The sequence below is a fragment of the Pecten maximus genome, chromosome 1, assembly GCF_902652985.1.
Source record: "Pecten maximus chromosome 1, xPecMax1.1, whole genome shotgun sequence".
NCBI classification, from domain to species: domain Eukaryota; kingdom Metazoa; phylum Mollusca; class Bivalvia; order Pectinida; family Pectinidae; genus Pecten; species Pecten maximus.
In genome coordinates, this window is record NC_047015.1 from 42,883,474 (window position 1) to 42,911,177 (window position 27,704).

Genomic DNA, 27,704 nt, shown 5'->3' on the forward strand with positions numbered 1-27,704 from the left:
TAACAATGGTAAGCGTACACATATAGCAATGGTAACCGTACAAATATAACAATGGTAACCGTACAAATATAACAATGGTAACTGTCAAATATAACAATGGTAACCGTCAAATATAACAATGGTAGCCGTACAGATATTACAATGGTATCTACACATTTTAGAACGTTTGATGACATTCGGGCTACTAATATCTTACAAGCAACTGTGCTCATTACATTCGATGGCAACATTAAAACAAGTTTATATAGCAAGTTTAAGACTAAAAAATCTCACTCCAGTTCACCAGCATGTGTTTTCTGTAATTACTCTAATATAATGAATATACATACACTAAAATTACTTCTAGATCGCTGGTTTAGTTTTACAAAGGTGGAAGTAGCTTATTCGGTAAAGTATCGGACACATTCACCTCATAGGAGGATCCGAGATATGTGGTCGTGATTGCGTTCTTTGGCAAAACAAGTCATCCTTTCTCAATGTCTCTGGGCGGCACGCAAAAGGTCTAACGTTAGTGTGGAAGATACCGATTAGTTCAATGAGACCCGACTCAAAATGGTATTTTCTGTTTCTAGGACTATTAACCCGCAAAATACTAACAAACAATTGATTATTTGTGGGAAAGGGGATTAAAATTAAGAACCTGCAATGTACAGTGTCAGCATTTCGTGTTCATGTACTACAATCACAGACTTTCTCAAAAGTCCATATGTTTTGTTCATCTAACATTTATTCTTTTTTTATTCATCTGTAAACAATTATGAAGCAAATCAGTTTATTATTCTCAATATAATGCGACTTCTATACTTTAAAAACGGAAAGCACACTCTCTAGTTTGAGATTACCTATGCCAGTGACATATCCGACCCATTTCCATAATGGCCGCCGTCATTGCCGGTAGCGGCGTGATAACTGTCATTTGACGTTACAGAAACACAAATATTTATTGACTTGCATCAATTACAAATAAAATATCTACTAAAGGATGAATACATGTTGATGTAACATTAATTGAGTGGGTGTAAAATTAATTTAAACATTGTTTTATTTACTTGAAATGTTAACCTGCCCAGGACCAAAAAGAAACTACTATTTAAGAGTAGTTTCAAAATCCTATTGGGAATCTTGTCAAAGATACAGTGTAATAAATGTAAATTTTGCGGAATATGTTTTACTTCATTTGTATTGTCAGGACAAATGCTTTTGTGTAATCCTCAGGTTGGAGAATTTACCACCTATACGATAGTGCTCCCCTCGATATTACCATTTCTTGTCCTGAAATGTACTTAAAATCAAAATAACATGGTCTGTTGGTTTTATACATGAAACTTTTGTCATAAATAAACTTCCACATTTTAAATACATTGTTTATTCGTGTTACATAATTGATAGGTAACCAGTCTTTGTTTCTTTGTTGTAGATACATGGCCATCATACACCCCCTCCGGCCACGCATGACTGGTCGTGTCGTACTAGCTATCTGTATGATCTGGGGCGTGTCAACTTTCCTCTCTATACCAAATCTGATTTACGGAACCACAAAAGTTCAACAGTTCGGCAATATCTCCATCACTGTTTGCTTTATACAATGGCCCGATGGCAATGCTAACACTGGGAGCAGAACCGATTTTGCGTAAGTATTACTGGTTTTCTGAATAGGTTAACGCATTGCTTTATAATACCTTTTCTTAATCGGTCATATTATCGCAGATCTAGGTTAGCGTTAGACTTAAAAGGTCACATTTAAACAAACTAAGGTCACGTTATCAATTCATTATGTCATGTAACAATTTTGCAGCATAAAAATAGCATATTTCTTTAGCCCGAAAGGTCAAGGCAACAAAGACTATTCGACATAATAACAAAATCATAATACAAACTCAAAATCCATATAGCGAGGGCAAAATATGAACAAAAAATCTAGATTTGAATGAATCCTTGAAACATTTTAAGACGAATAGGACCATGTGCTCTCCAAGGGTAAGCGCCTTCTGCTCCAACGACAATACCCGCAATACAAATCTAGGTCACCACCGGATTAAGTCACACTATAAGATAGCGTGAGAATGGTGACAACAGAACCACTAGACATATCGACAAGCTCGAACATGTCGGACTTTATATCGTAAATATAACATTTCCAAATGAGATCATGATATCGGTCATTAGAATTCCCTTTACTTTAGACTACAAAACCAATCACCTTCGGGTGCTGAGATGTCTACATTATGTTCTTATTTGTGTTCTTCTGGAGGTTAACTGTCTCGTCGCACACGTAATCATGACTGTATGAACTGGTCGATTGTTTTGAAATATTTAAGTATTAAGTGTAATGATGTTTTACTTTTATGAAAGCGTACCAAAATGACATTTGATCCAAATATTAAACCGCGACGAATCAGTTTAGAATGATAGTCTACTTGTATGGCTTCATACCAGTAAGAATTATTGAGGTAATAATTTTATGTTTGAAACATAATAAAATATATACATATGCTCCTTTTGATCAATTAATATGCAAACAACTAGCCAATCAAAAGTGAGATAAAAAAAAACTAACGAAGTTATTTAATATCTCAACCAATAGAAAGATTTGATCAAAGGAGTATTAAAAAGCCTTTTTCTACGCCTGTCCCTATGATATGAATAGCTATAAGAGCGTGTCTACGCCTTACGGTTCGTAAGGTTCGTCTTCATACGCCGTAAACGTCTTTTTCGCTTGGAGGTGCCTAAAACGCCCTTTGACCTTTTGCTTTAAAAGCATCTTCCCTTCTATTATTTACGCTGTTGTATTTTTTTATTTCGAAATATTCCAAAAGGAGAATGCATTAATTAATTGCGGCAGATGTGATAGCGATGGCACGCTAATGGCTCTTATGTCTTAACTAACCTTCCAGCATTCTTCAGCATTATTATAATGTCTGCTAAACCAAGGTAATCGTCTTCAGTGGTGCGCTTGTACTTAAAGAAGCATTTGATGTTGTATATGACCCGTATACGATAATCATGCCAATCGTCGTTTTTATATTCAAAAGGGGTAACTAATATACCCAATATGAGTTTGTAGGAGCTGCTAGCCTACTGGTGGTTGTTAAATGTACTAACCTTGATATGGGAATGTCCTTATGATGTCTTATTCAGCGTTATGTTACCTCTGACAAAGCGTCTTGTGATGACGACGGAAAGTTGTTCTCAAGCAATTATGTGATAAAGACACCACCAAGCTGGTGCCAAGCGTTCGCGTGTTGACGACGTCAGGCCGTTCTCTAGATTTCCTCTTGCCTTCGCTTCAAAGAAAATAGTTTTCATGAGCGAAGCTAAGCGGGGAGACATTGTACTAAGTTAGTCTAGTTGGTCACACGCGTCATTGTGATAAGGACGTCAGGTTGCATCGTCGGATACCCATGGTTGATTACACTATGCTACGCTACAATTATCATCCGTTAGTCAACTCAGTGACAAATTCCCGTTTCAATAGAAGCTATATGTTTGGCTCCGTAACATTTTTCTATCGGTATTTCAGCCAATCAGATTGATAGTAACATACACGTTATAGCAGCTGCATATCAAGAAAAGTAGCGACAAGTGATTTCTATAACGTGGCACCGAAATTCAATGTCAACGGGTTTTAACTATTTTAGCAGAATATCATTGATACCCTTTTGTCAATGAAACGAGGGTTTTTCACTGAGTTGACCCATGGGTGATAAGTGTAGGGTAGCGTAGTGTAATCAACCGTGGATATCCGACGATGACCAGGCTGTTGGCAAATAGCCTTGTAATGAAGGCGCTTGAGTTGGATGACTATTAGCATGATATAGGTTCAGCATATCAGATTTCTTATTCAAATCAATCTGATTATTACATAGGAATTGTAATTAACATCTATGCCACATATCTTTTCCAAGTAGAAGGTGATCATAATTAGAAGGATACAATGTTTCAAATTATCTAAGATTATGAAACAGTTCTTATATTTTCAAATTTCTCATTATCCCATACTTATTTCCATGTCTTATCTTTTGCAATAAACTTATACGAACATGAAGACATGTGTATAATTTGAGTCTGCGCCACACTAAAAATAAAATGGCATTCAGAGTAACAACAAATCTCCGGAACTGAAAGTCCACGAACAGCGCTTACCACACAGCAAAATATATTTAGAAACGAAAAGCTGTTATTTAGACTAGACTGCTAATGCTATTTATGATACATTTTAATCCCATTTTCTAAATTTCTCTACCTGTGTAAATAACTTGGTTTTAAGTAGTAGACTGACATGTGTTTGGCAGCCGACTGAACATTACCATATGGCTGGGGTCTAATAATTTACATACATGTTGTCATGCACGCTGTGTAAAAACACTACAGCCGTAAATACGTAACCAAACACTAGCTAACAGATCCAAACCAAACATCGCCAAGTGTCGATACTATTTAGATGGAGAATCTGACTGGTGTGTTGGCTGGTGGTGTTTCAGTGAATACTTTGATAACAATGCATGCTATTTAAATGAGTGTGTTGTTGAGAGTATGTAATATACTATTTGTAAAAGCTATTACGTAACATCTAAGTATTAAGACTACATAAATGTGGAAAATCACATGATATCTACCTTAAAATCACTACGCCTTTATTGACAAGGTAGTTAATAGATATTTGTATCCTACGTATTGGTTCTATCGCATGTAATGTACTCCGTATGTAATTAGTTGTTTATATTAACACACACGAGGGAATGTAGAATCCTGTTAATAAACTCTTAAATGTATTTGAAACATGGACTTAAAAGTGAATCAAAAGTTCAATAAAGTTTGGCTATGACCAAGACCAGTTCGAAAATGGAAAGAAAAATTGGAGAGTTATATGACAGACTTTTTATGAGAACTTTTTGTGATTATTTCTAATAATATATTATAATTTCATTCATGTATTCATATGGATACGAATTAATATACATACAAATTTATCGTTATAATCTGCATTTTCTAAGAAATCTCGAATAGTCATGTTTTTAATGATGTCATAACAATGTACAAATCTTCGTCTTCTTAATGTACTGAGTACAGCAAAGGATGATCAAGCCTTAAAGGCAGATTATAATGTGTTGATTTGTTTCTGTGTATACGTCATTTATAGCTAACGTTTCACTTTTAGAATAAATTCGAAAAAAAAAATATTAGAAAAGGAATTGAAGAGTTGTAAGTTTATATTTTACAGATGCTAACCTAATCAAGTACGACGTTTCAATTTTCTATTAAGTTTCCATTTCTATATTAAGAGATCAAAGTGGATTCTTATATACAGAAAATTCATGAAAAGTTGCCATATCAAGACCAGTCAAAAGATCTACTTCTATCAAATTGCAACCCGTTGTGGTTGATGTTTTCTCCAGGAACATAAGTATGGAGAAAGACAAAAAAAAAACCCAACAAAAACACTACCCGCAAAACATTTTGTAACATTGGTAATATAGCCATGTTGGAATATCGGGCGAGAGCTGTTGCAAACATTAAACAGTTAATTTATTTACTGCAAAATCACTGATTATTTACACATAGCTAAAGGTTCAGGTGACGCACTTCCAACGTCCGTCTCTGCATGGGGCTTAGAAATGTAAATCTACTTATCTTTATCTAATTACCGTAAACTGTTTATTGAGGGGCTGTTAATTTATACCATTTTTACCAGGCTAGATGTCATAACAACTCACGTGATTCGCCATGTTGTCACGGCAACGGAAGCGTTAGAAACATACCATCGCGGGAGGTAGCGAGGTAATCACATGTATGTAAATACAATGTACCTGCTGAGGGTAGTAAAGTGGAATTATGTAGATATCAAATAATAACAAGAGACATATTGAAATATTAACTAAGGAGAAACAGAACTATAGGATTACTGCTAAGGAATGCTTCCTATTTGACTCAACATATACCAATTATGGGAGAATTAAAGCACCTACTGATGGCCGCTAACGAAATTCCTTAAGAAATACTTGCTAAGGACAGATCAGATGAACATTCTAACCATAAAGAACTAAACAATTACCAGGGGACAACATTTTATTACATGTAGCCGCTTTTAAACAATAGAAGACATGGCTTCAATTTACTTAAAGCATGGTCTGCAATTTTTCAAGAGGAGTTAAGGTATTTAAATATACACAATGGACAAGGAACTGTTATAACAGTCTTCGTGAAAGTTTAGGTAAATTAGAAAATCAAAGTTTATTGAGACGCCTACATTTGTGATAAACGTTGTCTGGACCCTAAGACTGGCGTGGCGTGGGAATTATACGACTCCCCAAATGAAGCAAGTATTTTTCACATTTAATGTTCTATCACTCTGCAATAAGATAGTAATGGAGGACGGAAATAAAGTTTGAGGACAAAATCCTTATCGTCAAGGGGATTTGTTCGTTCTGTATTAGAGAGACACGTCAGAGAGTAAACGTATTGTATCAGAGGCATCATCAGCCACATTCGCTGACAGAGAAGGAAACACGTGACGTGTAATTTACTCTTGGTTCCGGTTATAAATGTGACTGATGAGAGGTCTATATAAACTCATTATCACCGCCTATCAGTGCGTGATTTGCATGGTTCTTGGTAGGAAAATGGCCTCCGATACCAGAAAGAATTCCTATCCTACATCTTTATACAATGAACCAAATCATGTAGGCACCAGTTGGTATGATTTTCATCAAATCACCATATACCTCAATTTAAGGGTATATCATTTAGGATGTTACTAGTATGTGGATGGTGTGATCTGGTAATGGCTCTCGCACTCAGATATCCCCATCACGCCGGTAAGCTATTGAACCTAGACTGCCAACTGGCTTCCTTTGAATCAACGTGGGCAAACACAATTTGATTGTTAACAAATTGGGAGAGAAATTTCATTGAGAATATGTTATAATATTGGGACATACATATAAACTATGGTGTTATCAATCAATCGGATTTTTGAGAGGTTGTCAGCTTTTTCTATCCTTTCCTGTGGCTTTGCGGAGTATATTGGGAGGCTTATGTTTACGGAGCGTCTATGTCTACAATTAGAGAGGATCATCTGTAAACAAATGAACAACCAAGATTTGATAGAGAGCATGGGCTGCTTCACTGTATAGATGATCGTCCTGGTAAAGGCCAGACACTCGTCACTAGTAATAATGGGAAACATGGACGTTCGGCACGTAATGGGTAAATACTCCTGAGATCTGGGGAGGGTTGGTCACTAATGAGACATCAATCTATCACAACCACTGCCTTACTTCGGCGATCCTGTATTAACAATGTACTCTTACAGTCCTCTCTTCACAGTTATAAAATATAGGCCGTGTCCCTGAACATCTAGAAACGCTTGGTTATAGGTATTGATACTGTAAACATAGAGATAATTTTATTCTAGCACTTTTCGCGCAGAAAGTACAGTATAACCTGTCTAAGCCGGATGTCATTGGGACCAGACAATTTGTATTCCGCTGGCTAGTTATTGTGTTAATTTGTATTTCTTAATAGGTATGTTTACAGCATATTTGTGACAGGTTTGTGATCCGTCTATGTGAACGCAAATTAGGGTTTTTAGTAAGTCTCGTCCATATGTATTTACTGTTACTCTTCCCGTTAATCCGTTAATTCTATTATTTAATATGTGACTAATTCGATCTCAGTGCCCCATTCATAGAGTGATTCATTGTTTGTTTGGATTCTTCTTCTTCTTTCCGTCAACTTTGCTGTTTGTACATATTTTCGGGGTTACAACATTGTTCACTTTTACTGCTGCTTGTAAACATTATCATGCTTGATTTATTACAAAGAATACCGAATCGGTCATATGGTTCGTCACGTAACGAAGTCATTTACTTCCGTCGAAAATAAAACATGCGAAGATATGACGGAAAGGCCCGAGTGGTTTTCCGATATGGTTACGATCAGTAATTTATTAATTAGGTCAAGACCGCTCTGTTTATTATCTTTATTTTTTAGATATTGGCCAAAAATTGTTGAAGTCACTTTTACTTTTAGTAATAAATAGAAAGTCTTAATTTTATAACCAAACCCTTGGAAAATATCACGTTTGATATCTTTTATGGTTTTTAACATTGAAGTTGCTTTAAATATAGAAATAAACCATGAGAACGAGATTGCAATTATGAATAATGGCCAATTATACAAATAAGCAGCTTAAAACAATGCGGTACTTAATTGTCATATAACTATATTTAAATGTTATTTATGAGATAATTGCTGGTCAACACACACGTTCACACAAACCGCAACGCGCTTTCTAAGAACGTCGATTTAGAAGTCGCGCATGGTCTTCGCAGCGCCCGATGACGTAATTATCCCATTCTTCATCTTCTGTTTTCGATTCCATTTTACACCCACACAAGAACTGAACAAATAAGCAAGCAATATCACTAATCATTATTTAATGATTTTCCAGAAATTATTCTATAATCGAGATGTACTTCTGTAGGACACACATCTTAACGCACAATATATTTTACTTTTCAGAAATAAACGTTTTTGAATAATTTTCTGTTAATAGAACTCCCTTGCTGATTCATTTTCTCTAAATGTTGTAGTGCTTGAAACGCAAATATTGTGAAATATTGATGTCTTATGATATAGCAGTTTGTAGTTCTGACACAATAATACAGACGGGTTTTTTTTTATTTCGGGAATGACGCCGTACATCTACAGAATAGATATGTTTACTTTGTCCAAATTAGATTGCTAGTTATTACAATGTACCTTCCTACTGAACGTTTTCTGTTCCGAAAATACTATTTTTACTAATCATATTTAACCATTTATAGAGTCTATTTACGCTTCACATTTAACAGCTTTCAAATCTTGCTATTTTTAGGAACAAAATCGAAAATTTTGTCAAAATTCCATCGTAAAATGGAAATTACTGCATTAACGGCGCTTAACACTTTATACATTTTACAAAGAAGGATAAGAAAGATAGAAGTGCTCGGCGTGTACTTCTAAATCAGAATTCATTACTTGTTTTTTTCTAGTTATCTTATTAAATTTATGAAAATAATTATGACTGGGATGTCCTCTATAGGGACAATAGAGTACTTTAATTTAGAATTAGCTGTTATAATGACTTTACTCATATTTGTGATATTAACGTCTTCCGCAGTGCCTGTAGTATCCTCTATATATATATATAGCAAATGTCCTGTGCAGGGACTGCTGTGCACTTTTTTTCCTTTCCAGCAGAATATTTTGGTTATATGAAGAGCCTACTCCTGAATTAGTTATATTTCTGAAACCCCGAGTCTACAATTTCAGGATATCATAACATATTATTGTGTATACCAGTAAATGCAACCATGGCATACACCATGAAGGTCGGTGATTATGTAAAAGTACTTAATATATCAAATGTGGCTCTAGTGCATTCATGTATTCAAAAAGTCGAACAATAATCTAATGTGCATTGACCTTGCCAGTCAATCTCATAATAAAGACATAAAATGCACCTTGACCTAAACACTGGTTGTGATCTTTCTCGCGTCTAGACAGCTAATTAGTAAATATAGGAAAGTTGGCGTTACGAATGCTTTAAGCGTGTTTTACCCTCGTCTGAAAGCTTTGGTTGAAAATATCACTGCGATCATCATATTGATATCATATTCGAGAAATATGTAAACACAATGCATTCCAATGTTATCGATAATTCTACTTAAAGCTGACAGTGCAAGTTAAAAAGCATCCAATTGAAATTTAAAAAAAAAAATACCTGTACAGATTTCCAAAAATCGTTTCCGAGACAATCCCCAGTTATGGTAGTGTCGTATCTAAGGACGGGCAGACATTTTTCTTTTTTGTTATGCGTGGATACAACCAAGCCGCCGCTGCTATGAAAAGAACGTGCTTCGTCACACTCGCATTCACTCTAACCTCAGGTGTTCACGGTGACACACCTGTATCTTCTACACTATATCTGTACACCACGTGACCTACAACTGTATTCGCGAACGACACCAAACAGAAGCACTTACCTGTAACTTGAGCAGAAAGATGGTCAGTGTCTCTCAATTATCTTTCAAATCTTGTTGAAAATAAAGTCTCCAAATAAATGCTTGAAAATGCATAACGAATTAATCCCAAATACTCTATCCATCTTCTCACGTGTTTTTCGTGGGTGCAGCCATTTTCATAACAAGTAAACAGTCCGAGGAGTTCCGAATTTTACTCGTATCCTACACTAGCACTCCTCGGATGTTTTCCTATTGTCTACACTACACTAGGGCTGTTGTGCGGTTTTATCACGTTTTAATTGCGTTATGGCACGTGCACAAATAATACATTTGAGCGAAGACACGGAAAATATTTTGATGGAAACTATGGATATAATGATGTAACAGTTGTAAAGTTCTTCTTGCTGCATATCCCACTGGAAAGACTCAGGTAGGAATTTACTCATATTTACTCTGTTTATAATTTCATTAGGTACATGTTTTGTTGGGGCCCAAATAGTTTGTGTTGTCAATACTTTCTTTTCTTTCTTTTATTGTAAAATAAAATATATATGTATATATATAAAGTTACCTCTTCAAATTCCATATTCAAGTTCCGTAATGTGAATAAAAACTCATTTGCGTTTGTATTGAGAACGTATACTATGTATACTGGAGAGATGTGTCGCTATGCGCGTGTATCTATAGACTGATACTTGTCTCAATGAACGCACACGCTTTTATAGCGGCTCGTATCTACGCATTACAAAAAACAAAAATGTCTGCCCGTCCTTAGATACGACACAACCATATTTGGGGGATGTCTCGGAAACGATTTTTGGAAATCTGTACATGTATTTTTTTTTTTTAATTTCAATTGGATGCTTTTTAACTTGCACTGTCAGCTTTAAGCACATATTATAATCACTTTTACATTACTAAATTATACTATGATTGACGGGATTCTCCGAGCGTGTCTGTGTGCTTACTGCATAACAGCTTTGCTTACAAGGCTCTTTGCGATAAGGAGAGCCGAGAACGTAATATTTCTGTGTTTCAAATTCTCTCCATCCGCATGTCCTATCATGTGTACCTTCCTCAAGGCCGAGAGATCAAGAGAGGCAGTTGAGAGAGGAGGCCAGAAGGAGGGAATCAGAGTCATTGGGGGAAATCAGATTCAGGGTTCGGGGCCCTCCTTGGGCAAGAAAAGTGGTAAAAGTACTTCCATTAAGGGAAGTACTTGTTACATTGGAATGGAGATAAAAACACTGTTCATAATGTAAATATGTTGGATAATGTGTTCAAGTTCAAGTCATGTTGTAGTTGATTATAATAATTCATCCCAGAAATTGGCAAGGAATAATAATAACAGAAAACCAAATTTACTCTGTATCAGTACAAATGCTGATATTTTCTTAAACAAGATGGACGAATTTAAGGAGAGATTCTTAACGGAAAATGAACCAGATATAATTGCAGTTACAGAAGTTCTACCAAAAAATATGTGGTACACCTTAAATAAAGCGGAGCTTGAACTACCTTATTATGACTTATTTCCTAGTGAAATCCCGGGTAAAGGTAAAAGAGGCGTAATTGTTTATGTTGCAAAAAAACTGTGTGCAGTAGAAATACAATTTGAGACCGATTTTCAAGAAAGTGTATGGGTAAAAATAAGACTCAACAAGGAGGATACACTTTTATTTGGTTGTGTTTACAAAAGCCCATCATCAACATAATCTAGAAGCCCTGAATGATCTTTTGAATAAAGCCTGTGCTTGCAGCTTTACACATACAATTATAACTGGGGACTTCAACTTCCCAGACATAGATTGGAATTCATGGAATACAAAGGAAGTGAACAATGCTAAATTCATAGAATGCGTCAGAGACAATTTTTTTATATCAAGCTGTTGATAAAAACACAAGACACAGACACGGGCAAGAATCATCATTATTAGATTTGTTGCTGGTTAATGACATTAACTATGTTGTTATGATTGACTACCTAGATCCACTCGGATCCAGTGATCACAGCGTCATTAAATTTGAATACAACTGTTCTTTCAACTATGAAACTAGCAACCATAAAATATTTAATTTCTACCAAGGAAACTATGATTCAATGCGGGAGGAGTTAGACATTGATTGGGAAAGTGAGTTTAAAGTAAGTGACACACTTGGAATGTGGGATATACTGTAAACGTACATATTTTAGCGTTAATTTTATTTTAGCGCTTTTCGCGCTGGAAGCCTTGCGCTAAATTATGATTGCGCTAATTACTTTTTGTACGTTCCATTTCTATAGAAAGTTCTGTGGATGCGCTAATTCATCATTGCGCTAACTGGCTGAAATCTGCAAATGCGCTAAAATTTGATTGCGCTAAAATAAGTACGTTTACAGTACTCTTAGAAAAACTCTTATCGGCACAGGAGAGACATATTCCTAAAAGCCAGCCAAGAAACACCAAGGGTTCCATTCCACTCAGCAAGGAAACTGTGAAAAGCATAAAGAGGAAACATAGACTGTGGGAGAGGAACATGCAAGACCGCAGTAAAAAAAATATCGAGAATACAGCAAAGCCAGAAACAAGGTTAAGCAGATGATTAAAAGGGAACGTAAAAGTAAAGAAAGGCAAGTGGCTGAATCTGCCAAAACAAATAGTAAAACTTTTGGAAATATGTAAATTCCAAACGAAATTCAATGAGTGGAGTGTCAGAACTTCACGAAAGAAAAGAAGAGGGACCTTCATTGCAAGCAATGATGAAGACAAGGCAGAAGTACTAGCAAACTTTTTTAGTAGTGTTTTCACTGAAGAGGACTGTAATGATGTACCAGTGCTAAAATGTAAAGACACAATTCAAGATACTGTAAACAATATTACCATTGATGAAGTCAATCAACTAATCCAGAAGCTGAATGTTACAAAATCACCTGGCCCAGACAAACTACACCCAAAGGTGCTACATGAAGCACGTACTGTGATAAACAAACCATTATTTCTTATGTTTAAAAAGTCCCTGGAGACAGGGACCATACCAGAGAGTTGGAAAGTTGCCAATATCACAGCTATTTTTAAGAAAGGAGACAAACGGCAAGCTTCAAATTACAGACCAGTCAGCTTAACCAGCATTGTGTGTAAAATGATGGAAAAATTGATCCGAACAAGAATAATGGATTATATGGATGAGAATAATTTGTTTTGTGATAAGCAGTTTGGTTTTTTAGGAGGAAGATCAACGGGATTACAATTATTGAAAGTGTTAGATAACTGGACTGAGATACTAGATAGAGGAGGTGTCATAAATGCTGTTTACCTAGACTTCATGAAAGCATTTGATAAAGTGCCACATCTCAGGCTTATGGAGAAACTCAAAATGTATGGAATAAACAAGAATCTGCGGGACTGGATCAAAAATTTTCTTGAAAATAGAAAGCAATGTGTACAAGTCAATGGAGCTCAATCCAAATGGCACAGAGTCACCAGTGGAATACCGCAGGGATCTGTGTGTGACTCTGTGCTTGGGCCAGTTCTGTTTGTTATATATATCAATGACCTACCTGAATGTGTTTCATCCCAAGTGTTCCTATTTGCGGATGATACAAAACTTTATAGGGAGATAAAAGATACCAATGACACTATGGTACTTCAGGAGGACCTAGATGAACTCTACCAGTGGAGCGAAAAATGGTTGTTAAAGTTTCATCCAGATAAGTGCAAGGTTTTATCGATTCATAATAAGGGAAAAGTAAATGAGGAAACGATATGCAGCATGAGCTCATATGATGGAGGCAAAGTAGTCCTGCAGAACATAGAAAATGAAAAAGATACCATTGACAGACACCTCACATTTGAGAAACATATACAGTTACAGGTGAACAAGGCAAATCAAATCGTCGGGCTAATGAGGCGATCATTTATTCATCTAGACAACAGGACGTTTTGTTTTTTATTTAAAGCATTGATTCGTCCCTATGTGGAATATGCGAGTTCTGTCTGGTCACCATACAAGAAGAAGGATATAGAAATAATAGAGAACGTCCAGAGACGAGCAACAAGGATGTTACCACAAATGAAAAACACCGACTATGAACAACGTCTAAAGCGCCTAAAACTGCCCACCCTGAAATTTAGACGAATGAGGGGAGACATGATAGAAGCATTTAAAATCTTGAAGGGAGAATATGACCAGAAAGTAACACAGAGTCTGTTACAGTTAAATATGGCCAGCAACACAAGGGGGAACTCACTCAAATTAGCTAAGCAGCACTGTACCAGAGACATCAGGAAATACTGCTTCAGCCATAGGATCGTGGACACTTGGAATAGTCTACCGGAGCAAGTTATCTCTGCCAACTCAACAAATCAGTTTAAGAACAGACTTGACAAGCTATGGGAAAACCACCCACTCAGGTTTGATCATACAGCCAGCTATGGACCAGATACTGGAAGGACGACAAATTATTACCCAGCGTTTATTGACAATTCTGAGCTGCCTATAGAGGACCAATAGGTCCTGCAGGCGGAAACAACATAAGGAAACATAAGGAAATGTACTTCTGTAGGACAGCACATCTTAACGCACAATACATTTTACTTTTCAGAAATAAACGTTTTGGCTGATTCATTTTCTCTAAATGTTGTAGTGCTTGAAACGCAAATATTGTGAAATATTGTTGTCTTATGATATAGCAGTTTGTAGTTCTGACACAATAATACAGACGGGGTTTTTTTCGGGAATGACGCCGTACATCTACAGAATAGATATGTTTACTTTGTCCAAATTAGATTGCTAGTTATTACAATGTACCTTCCTACTGAACGTTTTCTGTTCCGAAAGTACTATTTTTACTAATCATATTTAACCATTTATAGAGTCTATTTACGCTTAACATTTAACAGTTTTCAAATCTTGCTATTTTTAGTAACAAAATCAATTAGAAAATCGAAAATTTTGTCAAAATTCCATCGTAAAATGGAAATTTCTGCATTAACGGCGCTGAACACTTTATACATTTTACAAAGAAGGATAAGAAAGATAGAAGTGCTCGGCGTGTACTTCTAAATCAGAATTCATTACTTGTGTTTTTTCTTGTTATCTTATTAAATTTATGAAAATAATTATGACGGGAATGTCCTCTATAGGGACAATAGAGTACTTTAATTTAGAATTAGCTGTTATAATGACTTTACTCATATTTGTGATATTAACGTCTTCCGCAGCGCCTGTAGTATCCTCTATATATATATATATAGCAAATGTCCTGTGCAGTGACTGCTGTGCACTTTTTTTCCTTTTCAGGAGAATATTTTGGTTGTATGAAGAGCCTACTCCTGAATTAGTTATATTTCTGAAACCCTGAGTCTACAATTTCAGGGTATCATAACATATTATTGTATATACCAGTAAATGCAACCATGGCATACACCATGAAGGTCGGTGATTATGTAAAAGTACTTAGTATATCAAATGTGGCTCTAGTGCATTCATGTATTCAAAAAGGCGAACAATAATCTAATGTGCATTGACCTTGCCAGTCAATCTCATAATAAAGACATAAAATGCACCTTGACCTAAACACTGGTTGTGACCTTTCTCGCGTCTAGACAGCTAATTAGTAAATATAGGAAAGTTGGCGTTACGAATGCTTTAAGCGTGTTTTACCCTCGTCTGAAAGCTTTGGTTGAAAATATCACTGCGATCATCATATTGATGTCATATTCGAGAAATATGTAAACATAATGCATTCCAATGTTATCGATAATTCTACTTAAGCACATATTATAATCACTTTTACATTACTAAATTATACTATGATTGACGGGATTCTCCGAGCGTGTCTGTGTGCTTGCTGCATAACAGCGTTGCTTACAAGGCTCTTTGCGATAAGGAGAGCCGAGAACGTAATATTTCTCTGTGTTTCAAATTCTCTCCATCCGCATGTCCTATGATGTGTACCTTCCTGGCGACACAAGGGACTTCACAGTCTCGTGCTAGACTACTGGGAGCCTGAAGCCAAGGCGCGGAACATTCAGAACACTCGATGAAGACGATTTGCTTGTGTACTTGAACTCCTGCTTCGTGGGTGGGAATGCCCGCATGTAGTCTAGACAGAGACTTTCATGAACCAGTGAATGATACTAGTTTTGCTCAAGTCAGGATTTTACGACGGATGAGTGTCGAACTAGTAAGTGCAGATATACTACAGTAGCAGCGGTCACACATCATGGCGCGGTAAGCTCGGGGAAATACTCGCTCTCTCACAAAAAGAGAAATCTGCTTTCAAAACATTCTCGATGGATGGGAGCAAGATCAACATCGACTGAAAGCTAAAGGTCTACACTGCGGTAGTCATTACAACCATTAGCTTTGTCATGGGTCTTAGCTTTCGCCATGAACTAATATGTATCTAATGAAAAAGAAGTCAGCCGGATTATATAGCAGGAGAATCTCGGGATCTATTCTTGGCCTATTACTTTTCTTATTTAGTGGTGATGCTTTGCAACATACGTCACGCGTTTTTGCTGATGATACCTCTATCTTATTCATTCAGATGATGAAATAGAAAACTATATATATTGAGATTTACAAGCTCAAGATAGTTGGACAGAGATGTTGTTCGTTAGGTTTTACCAAAAGAAAACTTAAGTTTTATTTGTAACAAATGTTTTTGTCAATGGTCAACTTAACTTTAGCTGTTGGGATCACTTCGCCGTTGTTTTTAACTGAAGAGGGAAATGGTCTGATAATTCAAACTATGTTCATGATTATACGGAACAGATCAATGTGCTAATAAGTTAAAGTATATGCTTAATCAAGGAGCCTTATTGAAATTTTAAACCTATTTTTTTGGCTTTGAAAGTCCGTGCGAATTAGGGGATCAGAATGTATTCTCCAAGAATCTGATTTACTTGAAAAGGCACAAGACAAGCTTTACGTATTATTACTGGTGTATCAATGTATGTTTATAGTCCTGCTTTATAAAATGAAACTGGGCTAGAAAAGCTAGCAGAATGAAGTTGTTATGTAACTCCCATTTTTAATGTGCATAAGTTCAGATCATGATCCGCATACAGTGATAACGTTGTGCCCAAGTTGTTATTGAGTTGATAAATGTTCAAAATTATAAATAAGATGTTAGAAAGTTTTAAGCTTTTATTTGTGTTTGTAAGTATCATAATTGACATGATGCTCAGCTTTTAGTAGTTTTTTTAAGTGTCAAATTAAATTGATCTTATGATAACCTAGGCCATTGTGACCTACTTTTCTCATTTGTTTTTATAACATTTTTTCAACTGTATTTTAAAAAGCCGAAGTACATCTCCAGCAGAAACTTCAAAAGCTATTGTATTTATCCAACATTGTAATGGAACTTTCATCTTTCACTCTCTTATCTTTGACCCTCGGAATTTATATGAGAACACATAAATAGCATACTATATGCAGCTGACCTTCAAGAGTATCTTCCTGGAAAATAGTATGCTTCAATGAAGGGCCGAATAATGGCCCAAATTTGCACCCCACCTTTATTACTCAAAAACTTCATCAAACTGAGTGAAATGTTCACGTTAATATGTTAACACAATGGCCTTTCGTTTAGGAAGTGTCATTTGCTGGGTTTTTTTACAATATATAGCAAGTTGATAAAGCTGTACAGTACTAAAAGGTATCTATAATCTCTTCATGGAAATGCTACGTTATGTTTATTATATTTTTGTAGATAAGTATATAATGAGTGAACATGTATATTTATTGTGTATTTAACTTCCCTATCCTTTCATAACCTGACTAACTAAGTACTATGTCTACTCTTTCACTAACACTACCTAATCAGTGTCTGTGTTATTTGTATGACAATACATTGACATAATAAAGTATAGATAGAGCTGGATTGTATTCAGAAAAAATGTGTTTCCAGTGAACTTTGATTAGATGATATGACAAGCGTTAGTAACTAGAAAGTACCAGACAGCCTTATTTGCGTGTGTACATATATAACATGATGATATGAAATTGAAAAAGATTGTGTTATATTTGTATTCCTTGCACCTTCTTTATCTTTCTGTTTCTCTTTTCCTTGTTTTGCTATATAATATGTATATGTAGATGCATTGGCGCTGACACATTGTTGGTATTTATTTGTTAAGGAAAGAGTTTCAATAAGTTGACATAATGCGTGCCTAATCCGTATGACAAGATAAAACCCTAAACACAGTTATCCCAAAGCAAGAAAGCCCCGAATCCCCCACAACTTCAAGCCGAACATAGCCCACTGTGTGGCGAATTCGACACTGACTGAAACGTCAATTTTTTCTAAAAACGTGTAAAAGAAATTATCCCTCAAAGACATTTATCTCAACTCAAGCAAGAGTAAAACTAAAAATGTAATATATTAGAAATACGCAAAGTGCGTAGAATAATAGAAAGAGAAATCCCTGCAACACTATATCATAATTCCATACCTTCCCAATCTATCATTCATGGATTCACAGCCGCAGTACTATCATCAATTAAGCTGTGTATCATAATCCGAACTGTAGTCATATATATCTTTGAAGGACAAACATTAAGATAATTAACATTTGAAGCACAAGCACATTTAAATTATTATAGTACATGGGAAACACACTTTAAAATCAAGTACACAAGCCCAGACGGGGGTTCACTAATCCTCAAATTTGAATTGAATTTGCTCTGTCTACATCTCACATGAGTAATAGGTTCCATCAATTTCACATGACTATCGCCCAGGGGATATGTGCACCTAGCATATATTGAGGTTGGAGAATGGGAGTGCTCATTGAAGACTATGATTAATAATGAAAATTGCCTTCTCGGGCCTTCAGAAAACTATATATCTACACAATTGAATGCACGTCAAATCTGTACGACAGACTGGTTATGTCAACATTATAACTTCTGAGTGACAAATTTCATTGATATAGGTATACATATCATGGTCACATGTCACACTCCGCCCACTGACCAAATTATATGCATGTACTTGAAATCCACAGTATCATACACTAATTACTGCCTTCGTCGATCACACAGCTTGAGGTAGGGACAACTATAAAATGAATGATTATAATTTCAGTTTTTATAGAAATAATTACCCCCCATTTATCCGCTCGCTTGCACTATAGGCGATACATCACTGTCGGAAACTGGGTCATATCGCTGTGATTTTGCAGAATGTCGCATCATATTGTTAGCATAACAAAAAAAGAAATTTCATGAGTTTATCTTAATCAGAAAATATTGATAAAATCATTAAATGAATATCCCAGCCACCATAATAACATCTGAAGAGGAATGACAATGAGTACATTATACAACACTTTCTAAAATAATAGCAAACGTTTCAGTTTGATGAATTGTATACATTTGTAGACAGTTAATAGAGTCATTAAGGTTTCGAGTAGGGATGGCCAGACTTAATTATCACGTGAAGGGAGGGACTGTTCCGTACAATAATAAATACCATTGGAGTTAGTCACTCAGACTTAGTTTAAACATTTCCGTTAAAAAAAAAAGAGAAGAACGGTTGTTAGTTTACATCAGAAAAAGAAGGATAGACATATATAAGAATTGAAGATGAAACTACTATTTGGTACTATGTACGCCTACATATCTATTTTCTATTATGAAATTAAATATTTCATATCGAAATGATGCAAGTTTATGTAATATAGTCACACGAAAAGAAAACCAGAACTATTATTGGTTTTAATTTATTCCAATTTGATCAATTTATGAAATAGTATTATGGTTTTGATTGCACGTAATTCGGTTGTATGAAAAAATATAATTGTAATGTTCACGTTGTAAACACTGAGACAATGCAAAGATCAATTTACCATGCCTGGCGTCGACATTCTTTCTCCTACAAATGCACATTTCAGGGGAGATTTCTGCAACTTATTCAGATTTGAGGAAATGTTGTTATGTGCACAAAGATTTTTAAAATAGGGTCAGCATTTTGCCACCACTTCAATTTTTTTTTTTTTTTTTTACCATTCGTAAATGCATGGAAATGAACAATAACCACATAGGTCATTAGACATTATTACTACTGATGGTCGTAGTGGACCTCCTTGCATAATACCAAGTTGAAAGAAGGGGGTATCCTAACAAAATGTAAGTTTAGATATCAATAAAAACACTTTACAGTCTATACATTTACTGTTGATATCAAATGTCATATTGACATACATGAGGTAAGCGTATTGATACATTGCATTAGACAGTTTTCACATTTAAAATGGATCTAGTATTGTCAACTTAAATTAGTAAAGTTGTAATCACAGTCTATATTTTATACTTTTCATTTATATTTACCTGATACAGAATCAATTTGAGGAAATTTCAATGCCGGTAAATTATTTGTTTAGCATGTCAAACATGTTCACAATTTCCCATAATCATGAAGAATGGATGATCATTGTTTTTTACTTTAAATGACGCTAATCTTTATTTTTGTTTATTACAAAACAACTGCATTATCTTATACATTATTACAAGTTTGATGTTGCATTAATAATAATAATGATAAATACTAATAATCTTTTGGTTGTATTGGAATACATTATAACATTGTTTTTCTAAAATGTAAACAGAAAACAAACATTTGATTTTGTGACAGCTTAATTTACTGATTAAAAATACCAACGAGGGGACTATATTGAAAAGATGGATGCATGTTTTAAGCGTGAACCGTAAAACAAATATCATTTCTAATTCTACGAGTAGTTTCAATCTGATTTTATTTTTATCATTTTATCTTATTTTTTACCAAAGACTAACTACTTTACTCTTTTGATTACAAAATTTAACAAGAGGCCAAGAGGGTTTGTATCGATCATATAAATATTCACGCAATACTGGCAAAGTATTCTTATGATTCTACAGATAATGCGAATGAATTGCATGAGATATGTCCCCATGACCTTATTAAAGAAATGTCGTGTATATGAGAAAACATTGAGTAATACATCCATTGTACTTTCAGGCCAAATAGCATCGCCAATGTAATATTTGAAAAATGATATTAGGAAATATTTTACCTTTTGATGTTTTAAGAGTTTAACTATTTTAGTTTAGCATAACCGACAGACGAGTCACAGAAAGAGATATAGTCAATTGAGTTGGCATTTCAAAGGAAAGAGTATAGTCCATTCTGACCGAGGATCTTGCAATGAGAAAGCTTTTGGCCCGATGGGTACCAAGACTTTCGACAGTCGATCAGAAGCACACCAGGCGAAATTACCGCGTGCTAATCTTAACCTTTTTGAGGAAGATCCTGTCAACTTTCTTTTGCCACTATGATTGAAACATTGGTCCATCATTTTACCCCAGAGGCCAAACAACAATCGAAACAATGGAGGCACCCTGGCTCTCCCCCGCTAAATGGCACATACTATGATTCACTTCTGAGGCAGTTACAGGAAAATATTAAACTTAAGCGCCGCGGAAAGCTCACTAAAGGTGTGTTATTCTATCAGGACAATGCTCCTGTTCACAAGTATGTCATTGCCATGGCTGCCATTCATTATTGTGGCTTTAAATTATTTGAATATCCGCCTTATTCACCTGATCGCACTTCATCAGACTTTCATTTCTTTCAAAAATTGAAAACAGCTATTTCAAGCACCCACTGTCAGTCCGATGATTACGTCATACATGCAGTCAATGATATTCTGAACACACAAGAAAAGGAGTTCTATAAAAGTGACAGTGAGGCCCTTAAACACCGCTGGCAAAAATGTATGGATACTGAAGGGGATGTTGAAAAAAAAAAACAATATGCCCAGCAAAATTCAAATCCTTCAATATGAGTCTCACAACAAATCAATCAGCCTTCGTATGTCTTCTGAAACCAAAAACCAGGGTTCTTAAAGTCTTCAATATGATTTATCCCGTGACCTAGAAAGGTTTTTGTTATTCCCAGCTCTTCTTTGTCATAGTTCGATCGTCCGTATCATATAAAATGTATGTTGATATCCCTATGTTTAACATGATCTTGTCATCAGAAAAAAATCTGATTTTGATCATTTGTCCTTCCGTTTATTGACAAGCTAATTTGTGAGGAAAGTTAATCATTACAAAACATCATATATAATGAACTCAACTCTTTCCATTTAGTCACATTATCGTTTTTATCTAATATTGATAATTACGCACACTATAATTAGCGAATTTGCTAATCACATCATTAATTATCAGATGTTACCTTATATAGTGTTTACTAAATATCTTATTACGTAACACATGCCTTATTTACTTAACACCTTATTTATTGTGACATATTAATGTATTTATCAAATCCTTATCAATGAAGCACATTACTGTACAGTGTATACTATATTGATCAATTTACATGCATTACAGCATATACAAATGGCGATATTAATTAGTTACAATGGATATATCTAATAGCTAACCGTGTTTACCAAATACAAAGATAATTATGCATTTAGGGTTTTGCTAAATTTGTTATTTAAGTCACATATCGTATCAGCTGAATACCAATTGACCAATAAACACCAATAATCGCATTGAGTGGGTACGGGATTATTTAAGACAAAACTTTTGTAAGTTTCTGTTTTTCTAACTGAACGATATTAAACTGGGTCATATATGTACATAACAAACATAACACTACACGTAATACCTATCTGGGAGATCGACAGATAACATAAAATCTAGATGAACTATTCTGTAAAGTTTCACGTTCTAAGGATGATTGGGCTTAATATTTCAGATCCTAAACCGAAAAGTCTACCACAGCTAGCAGGATAATTGCTTCAAATCTGACGGAATCTAAAGCTTTATTTAAATCTATTCCGACATTGACGTTTGATGTGGCGTGTGAATTTTATCCCTTACGTGATAAACACTTGTAACATGGATACATGCTAAATCCAAGAGACGTTATTGCACCTGGTAAATGGGAGGCTGTAGGAATACTAGCTGATTGTAATTAGGGGATGTAATGATAGGACGTAGTCAGACATTAATTATCCTGATATAGACTAAGAGTAAGTACTTTAACACCTTCATATGTTAGGGTTATCCTCATAGACCCATCTGTCATCCGTTATTGATGAAATTATTCAGTTAATTACCGTATAGACACACGCCACTCGTTCAAATATTTCTCATATTCCTGTGAAATATCCCAATTAATTATACCTGATAGCGGATGTAGACTTTAAAAGAGGTTAAAGAGCGACAAGATATGTCGTACAGGAGTGTATATGATTAATGTGTTCCCTAATCATACATTCCACCATAATGGACAAGGTGATGGACTGTTAGCTAACTACCCACTAGAAAAGACTTTTAATTGTATAATATTTAATTGTTATCATACATATCAAAGACCCCCAGCTGCGCTGAACGAAGATGCTGGTGCTTATATAAAATAATGTCCGTGAAGCAAGCATTTTATCATCGATATTTCGAATTATACCTACAGAGGTTTTGCTTTGCTTTGTGGACGGCGTTCTGTTTCATTGTCCGCTTGACACTACAATGTTTGCTTGTAAGAACGTATGATACAAGAGTTATAGTCACAAGGGTACGATAATTTGTCTGACCTAACACCTACACGAGGTCGTGGTATCAGAGGATTGTAAGATATCAGCGATCCTAATCGAGCTACATTAGAGTTAAGGAAAGGGATTATACTGAATCATACAGTCGTTTCGTCCTTTCAGGAACTTTCAGTGATGCTAATGACTGAAAGTGTTTATATCTAGGCGGTAAAAGAGTAAAGTAAAACAAAAGCAAGAAATGCCAAAATATCACATGGAAAGGTGTAATAGACCAATAATTCAATCAATTTCATTACTTTCAATATAGGATTTCAAAAGAACGTCAAACACGTGTACATTCTGAACTGTGAAGGGTTAACGTTTACATTCGTAGAGTTATCGGTCCAAGAGTGACACTGACCTGACACATACAGGAGGAGGATGGAACCAGAGTTGTCCACTCCTACAGTCAGTCTGACCTGTCTTCTACAGCAATTAAAAACCACTCTTCAATATATGATGACATATTTTTTCTGGATTTGAAGTTTCATTTTGTGCTACGTTTTACTATACTAAAAGCAATTTCCGATAATATATTGTATACCAACCATTCCATCTTGTTCTTAATGGAGTAATTTGACGTCCGTTTTAGCGCGGGTTACATATCATACAATGTGTTTTCTCCGACGTCACCCATTTTAGGTCTCCAACTGTGATTCACTTAAACGAATGGTTGATGGAATTGTAACTTCTATTTACTGTACCCTTGTCACACACACTCACACTCTTACAGTAACCCTTGATATACTTACGTTACTGTATATCGCTGCTGAAACTGTACGTTCACCACCTTAATACACCACTAGTTACCTTCCCAAATCCATCATGCCATCCTTCTTTAATAACCTACTAAATAGTACAGGAATATTAAGGCCAGGAATGCGGATCAGAAAGAATAAGAGGTATCTTCTAATTTAAGTATAATCCGATAGATATCACGTCATCAAAATAGGAACGGGGATGGCGGTAGAGTACTACAAGGATACAGCTGAACATAACAGTATCGCCGACCTTTATATAGACCATTTCCTAATATTTATTTCACCGTATCATGATTTTACATCTTGTATAATTATGTTGAAACACTGTGTTGTTTATTTGTCCGTCAGCAATCCTCTGTTGACAAGCATTTTAAACCTGAAAAAAAATGGCGACATAATTTGTAAATTTGTCACGCCTGACTTGAGTTTGTATATTTGTCACGCCGGCTTGAGTTGTATATTTGTCACGCCTGACTTGAGTTTGTATATATTTGTCACGCCTGACTTGAGTTTGTATATTTGTCACGCCTGACTTGAGTTTGTATATTCGTCACGCCTGACTTGAGTTTGTATATTCGTCACGCCTGACTTGAGTTTGTATATTCGTCACGCCTGACTTGAGTTTGTATATTCGTCATACCTGATTTGAGTTTGTATATATGTCACGCCTGACTTGAGTTTGTATATATTTGTCACGCCTGACTTGAGTTTGTATATTTGTCACGCCTGACTTGAGTTTGTATATTCGTCACGCCTGACTTGAGTTTGTATATTCGTCATACCTGATTTGAGTTTGTATATATGTCACGCCTGACTTGAGTTTGTAAATTTCTCGTGCCTGACTTGAGTTTGTATATTCATCATACATGTACCTGACTTAGTTTGTAAAGTTGTCAAGTTTTAAAATGCTTGATCAACATATGAGTTTGTAAGCTTGACTACATGATAAAATAATCATTGAATTCCATACCTTTCACTCGCCCCATTAGATAATGTATTCTTATTTTACAGATACAATGTACTCATTATTCTGGTGACGTACCTGTTACCAATGACGACACTGGCTGTGACGTATTCACGGATAGGGGTGGAGCTGTGGGGAAGTCGGGCTATCGGAGAGAATACGCCTGTACAGTACGAACGAATCAAGTCCAAGCGTAAGGTAAGCTACTATCCGACTTTATTGCCTTTGTCAGACGGAGGTTATGTTCTTCCTCTTTTTCTTTATTCAGATGATTATAAAAACCAAAGCATAATGCCCTATAGTCACGTGATGTTTTTATTTTAGACCCTTAAAAGAGAACAAAATATACAAACACGTGCATAACAACTTTCCATGTGAGTTAAGGAGAATATGCCGTATAAAGATGATTTAGTACACTGCACTGCTGTCCTCTTAAGACTTGGTAATGAAGCTATAGATCAAATGTTCAGAAATTCAGAAGAGAATCAGAAAAATAAAAATACACCTGAATTTTTTTACAACAGGGAAATTTACCCCATAACCTCATCAATTTAATAGTTTTGGATACTGAATAATCTTTCTATGGCTGCTTTTGTTGAGAAGCTGCCATCAGAGCCATAACGATCATAATATTTCTTGAAGACCAAATAACCTTAAAACAGGAATCACACAGTGACCTTTTGAAGTAATTTGACAGCCTAACGAATTACTATGACATTCTGCTGAAAGGTGTTTTTATGAAATGATACTTATATACACCTGATATATACATACTGCTGCTATACAAGTGTAGTGGCAATACTATGTATTTCCGGGTAACGCTAAATGAGCAGTATTCTTCTTATCTTGATTTGAGATGAATCGCGCGACCCAGGATTAATGGTATTTCTCTTAATCTGAACCTGTAAATAATCTTGAAGTTTAATCTTTTCATAAACTCTATAAAGTATATATTAAAATGTGTTTAGTTCAGTCGGAGATGTGTTGACATTAATACATACAATTGGCAATCATTTCGAACGGGTTTAAATGCAACTTCCTGAAATGATTCAATGTTGTGCAAATTTTACTACCAATGAGTCAGGGTGCGTTGTTAAGGGTGTTCAGTGTTTGGTTTTACTACACTCTAGTCAGCCAATAATGTACCGCGATAACACCTTCGAGCTATCTACCGAGAAAAGGTTGCTGCTTGTAATCATTCAAACAGAAAGATTTTACGTCGTAAGGTATTTTTTTCTGTTTCTAAGCATTCAGTAAAATGATCTGACGTTCATACAAGAACATATTTTTTGGCATTGCTCTGTTTTATTCTACACTATAAATTTACGAGTTTAAACGCATTATTTTCCTACAGGGAAATTAACAGAGCAGTCTTTTTACGGAAGTCGCCTTATTGAAATTGTGCATGCCATTATTTCGTCATGCGGTGTTGAATTTCGCGGAGGTGATCACTTTTGAGATGTGTGGAAATGAATCATGTTCATTTTACTGACGTAGAACTTTGCCAATTTGTAATGAAGTCAGTTTAATCTCTGACATTGGAAGTTCGATTAAAATCCTTGGCCTGGTTGCAATTCGGGAAAAAACGAGTTTAATGAAAAGACAAGATTGGTTCTGGATTTTAACTTTCAGGTATTCTGTCTCCTGTTGATTATACAAAATCATTAAATGTCACTGCCTTCAAGTGTACTACCCGGATAAGTTACTATTCGGCTGAGCTAGACAATTGCAGTTTTGATATCATGCTGAAAGATCTTATTCACTATTGGAACATACCAGAAACGTTTCTCTCTCGGCCCAACAAGTGGGTAAATCACTGCTAAATCTACCGGCCAACCACGCTGCACATGTTCAAATGTGCTTAATTGTTTATTAGGAAAATTGATGAGCTTTAAAAGTTAAAAAGAAATAAATCTCGCACTTACGAATGTTTGTCTTAACTATCAGGAAATTAGCAGGTGATTCGTCATTACAATAAATGATGGGAGTAGTCATTATTCGTACCTCTGTGGTATGTTACATCGATAAGAGAGCACTTCTATTTATTGTAACAGCTGTTCTTTTGGTAAATGTAATATGGCAATATGATGAGATATTCGGAATCACTGTGAAGCTCATAGAACTAGCATTAATGCTCTCGCATACGTGTTCATATAAAAATACACCATGACTTTGCATGTATATGTATCATCAGTTTTGCAGCAAGCTAGAGTTTATATGAAAAACATCAATCTGTGTTCTTTACCTTAAGGCTTGGGCGCAGTATTATATCAACAAATATATCATCGTTGATCACTATTGCATTTGCATATACACATGGATTTAGTTTTGACCTTTTAGGTTCTTTTTATTTCCTCACATCCCTTCTGAATTTCCGTAATTTTTGGTCTTAGCA

The 27,704-nt window shown here is 35.4% G+C and overlaps 1 protein-coding gene across 1 annotated transcript in view; it reads left to right on the forward strand.

Annotated features, from left to right (window-relative positions):
• LOC117334276 (tachykinin-like peptides receptor 99D) overlaps window positions 1–27,704 on the forward strand; it is a 94,133-nt gene that overhangs the window by 55,187 nt on the left and 11,242 nt on the right. The window contains exons 2-3 of the mRNA XM_033893795.1: window positions 1,418–1,630; window positions 25,357–25,507. Of these exons, the coding sequence (XP_033749686.1) occupies window positions 1,418–1,630; window positions 25,357–25,507 (364 nt within the window). The remainder of the gene's footprint in view (window positions 1–1,417; window positions 1,631–25,356; window positions 25,508–27,704) is intronic.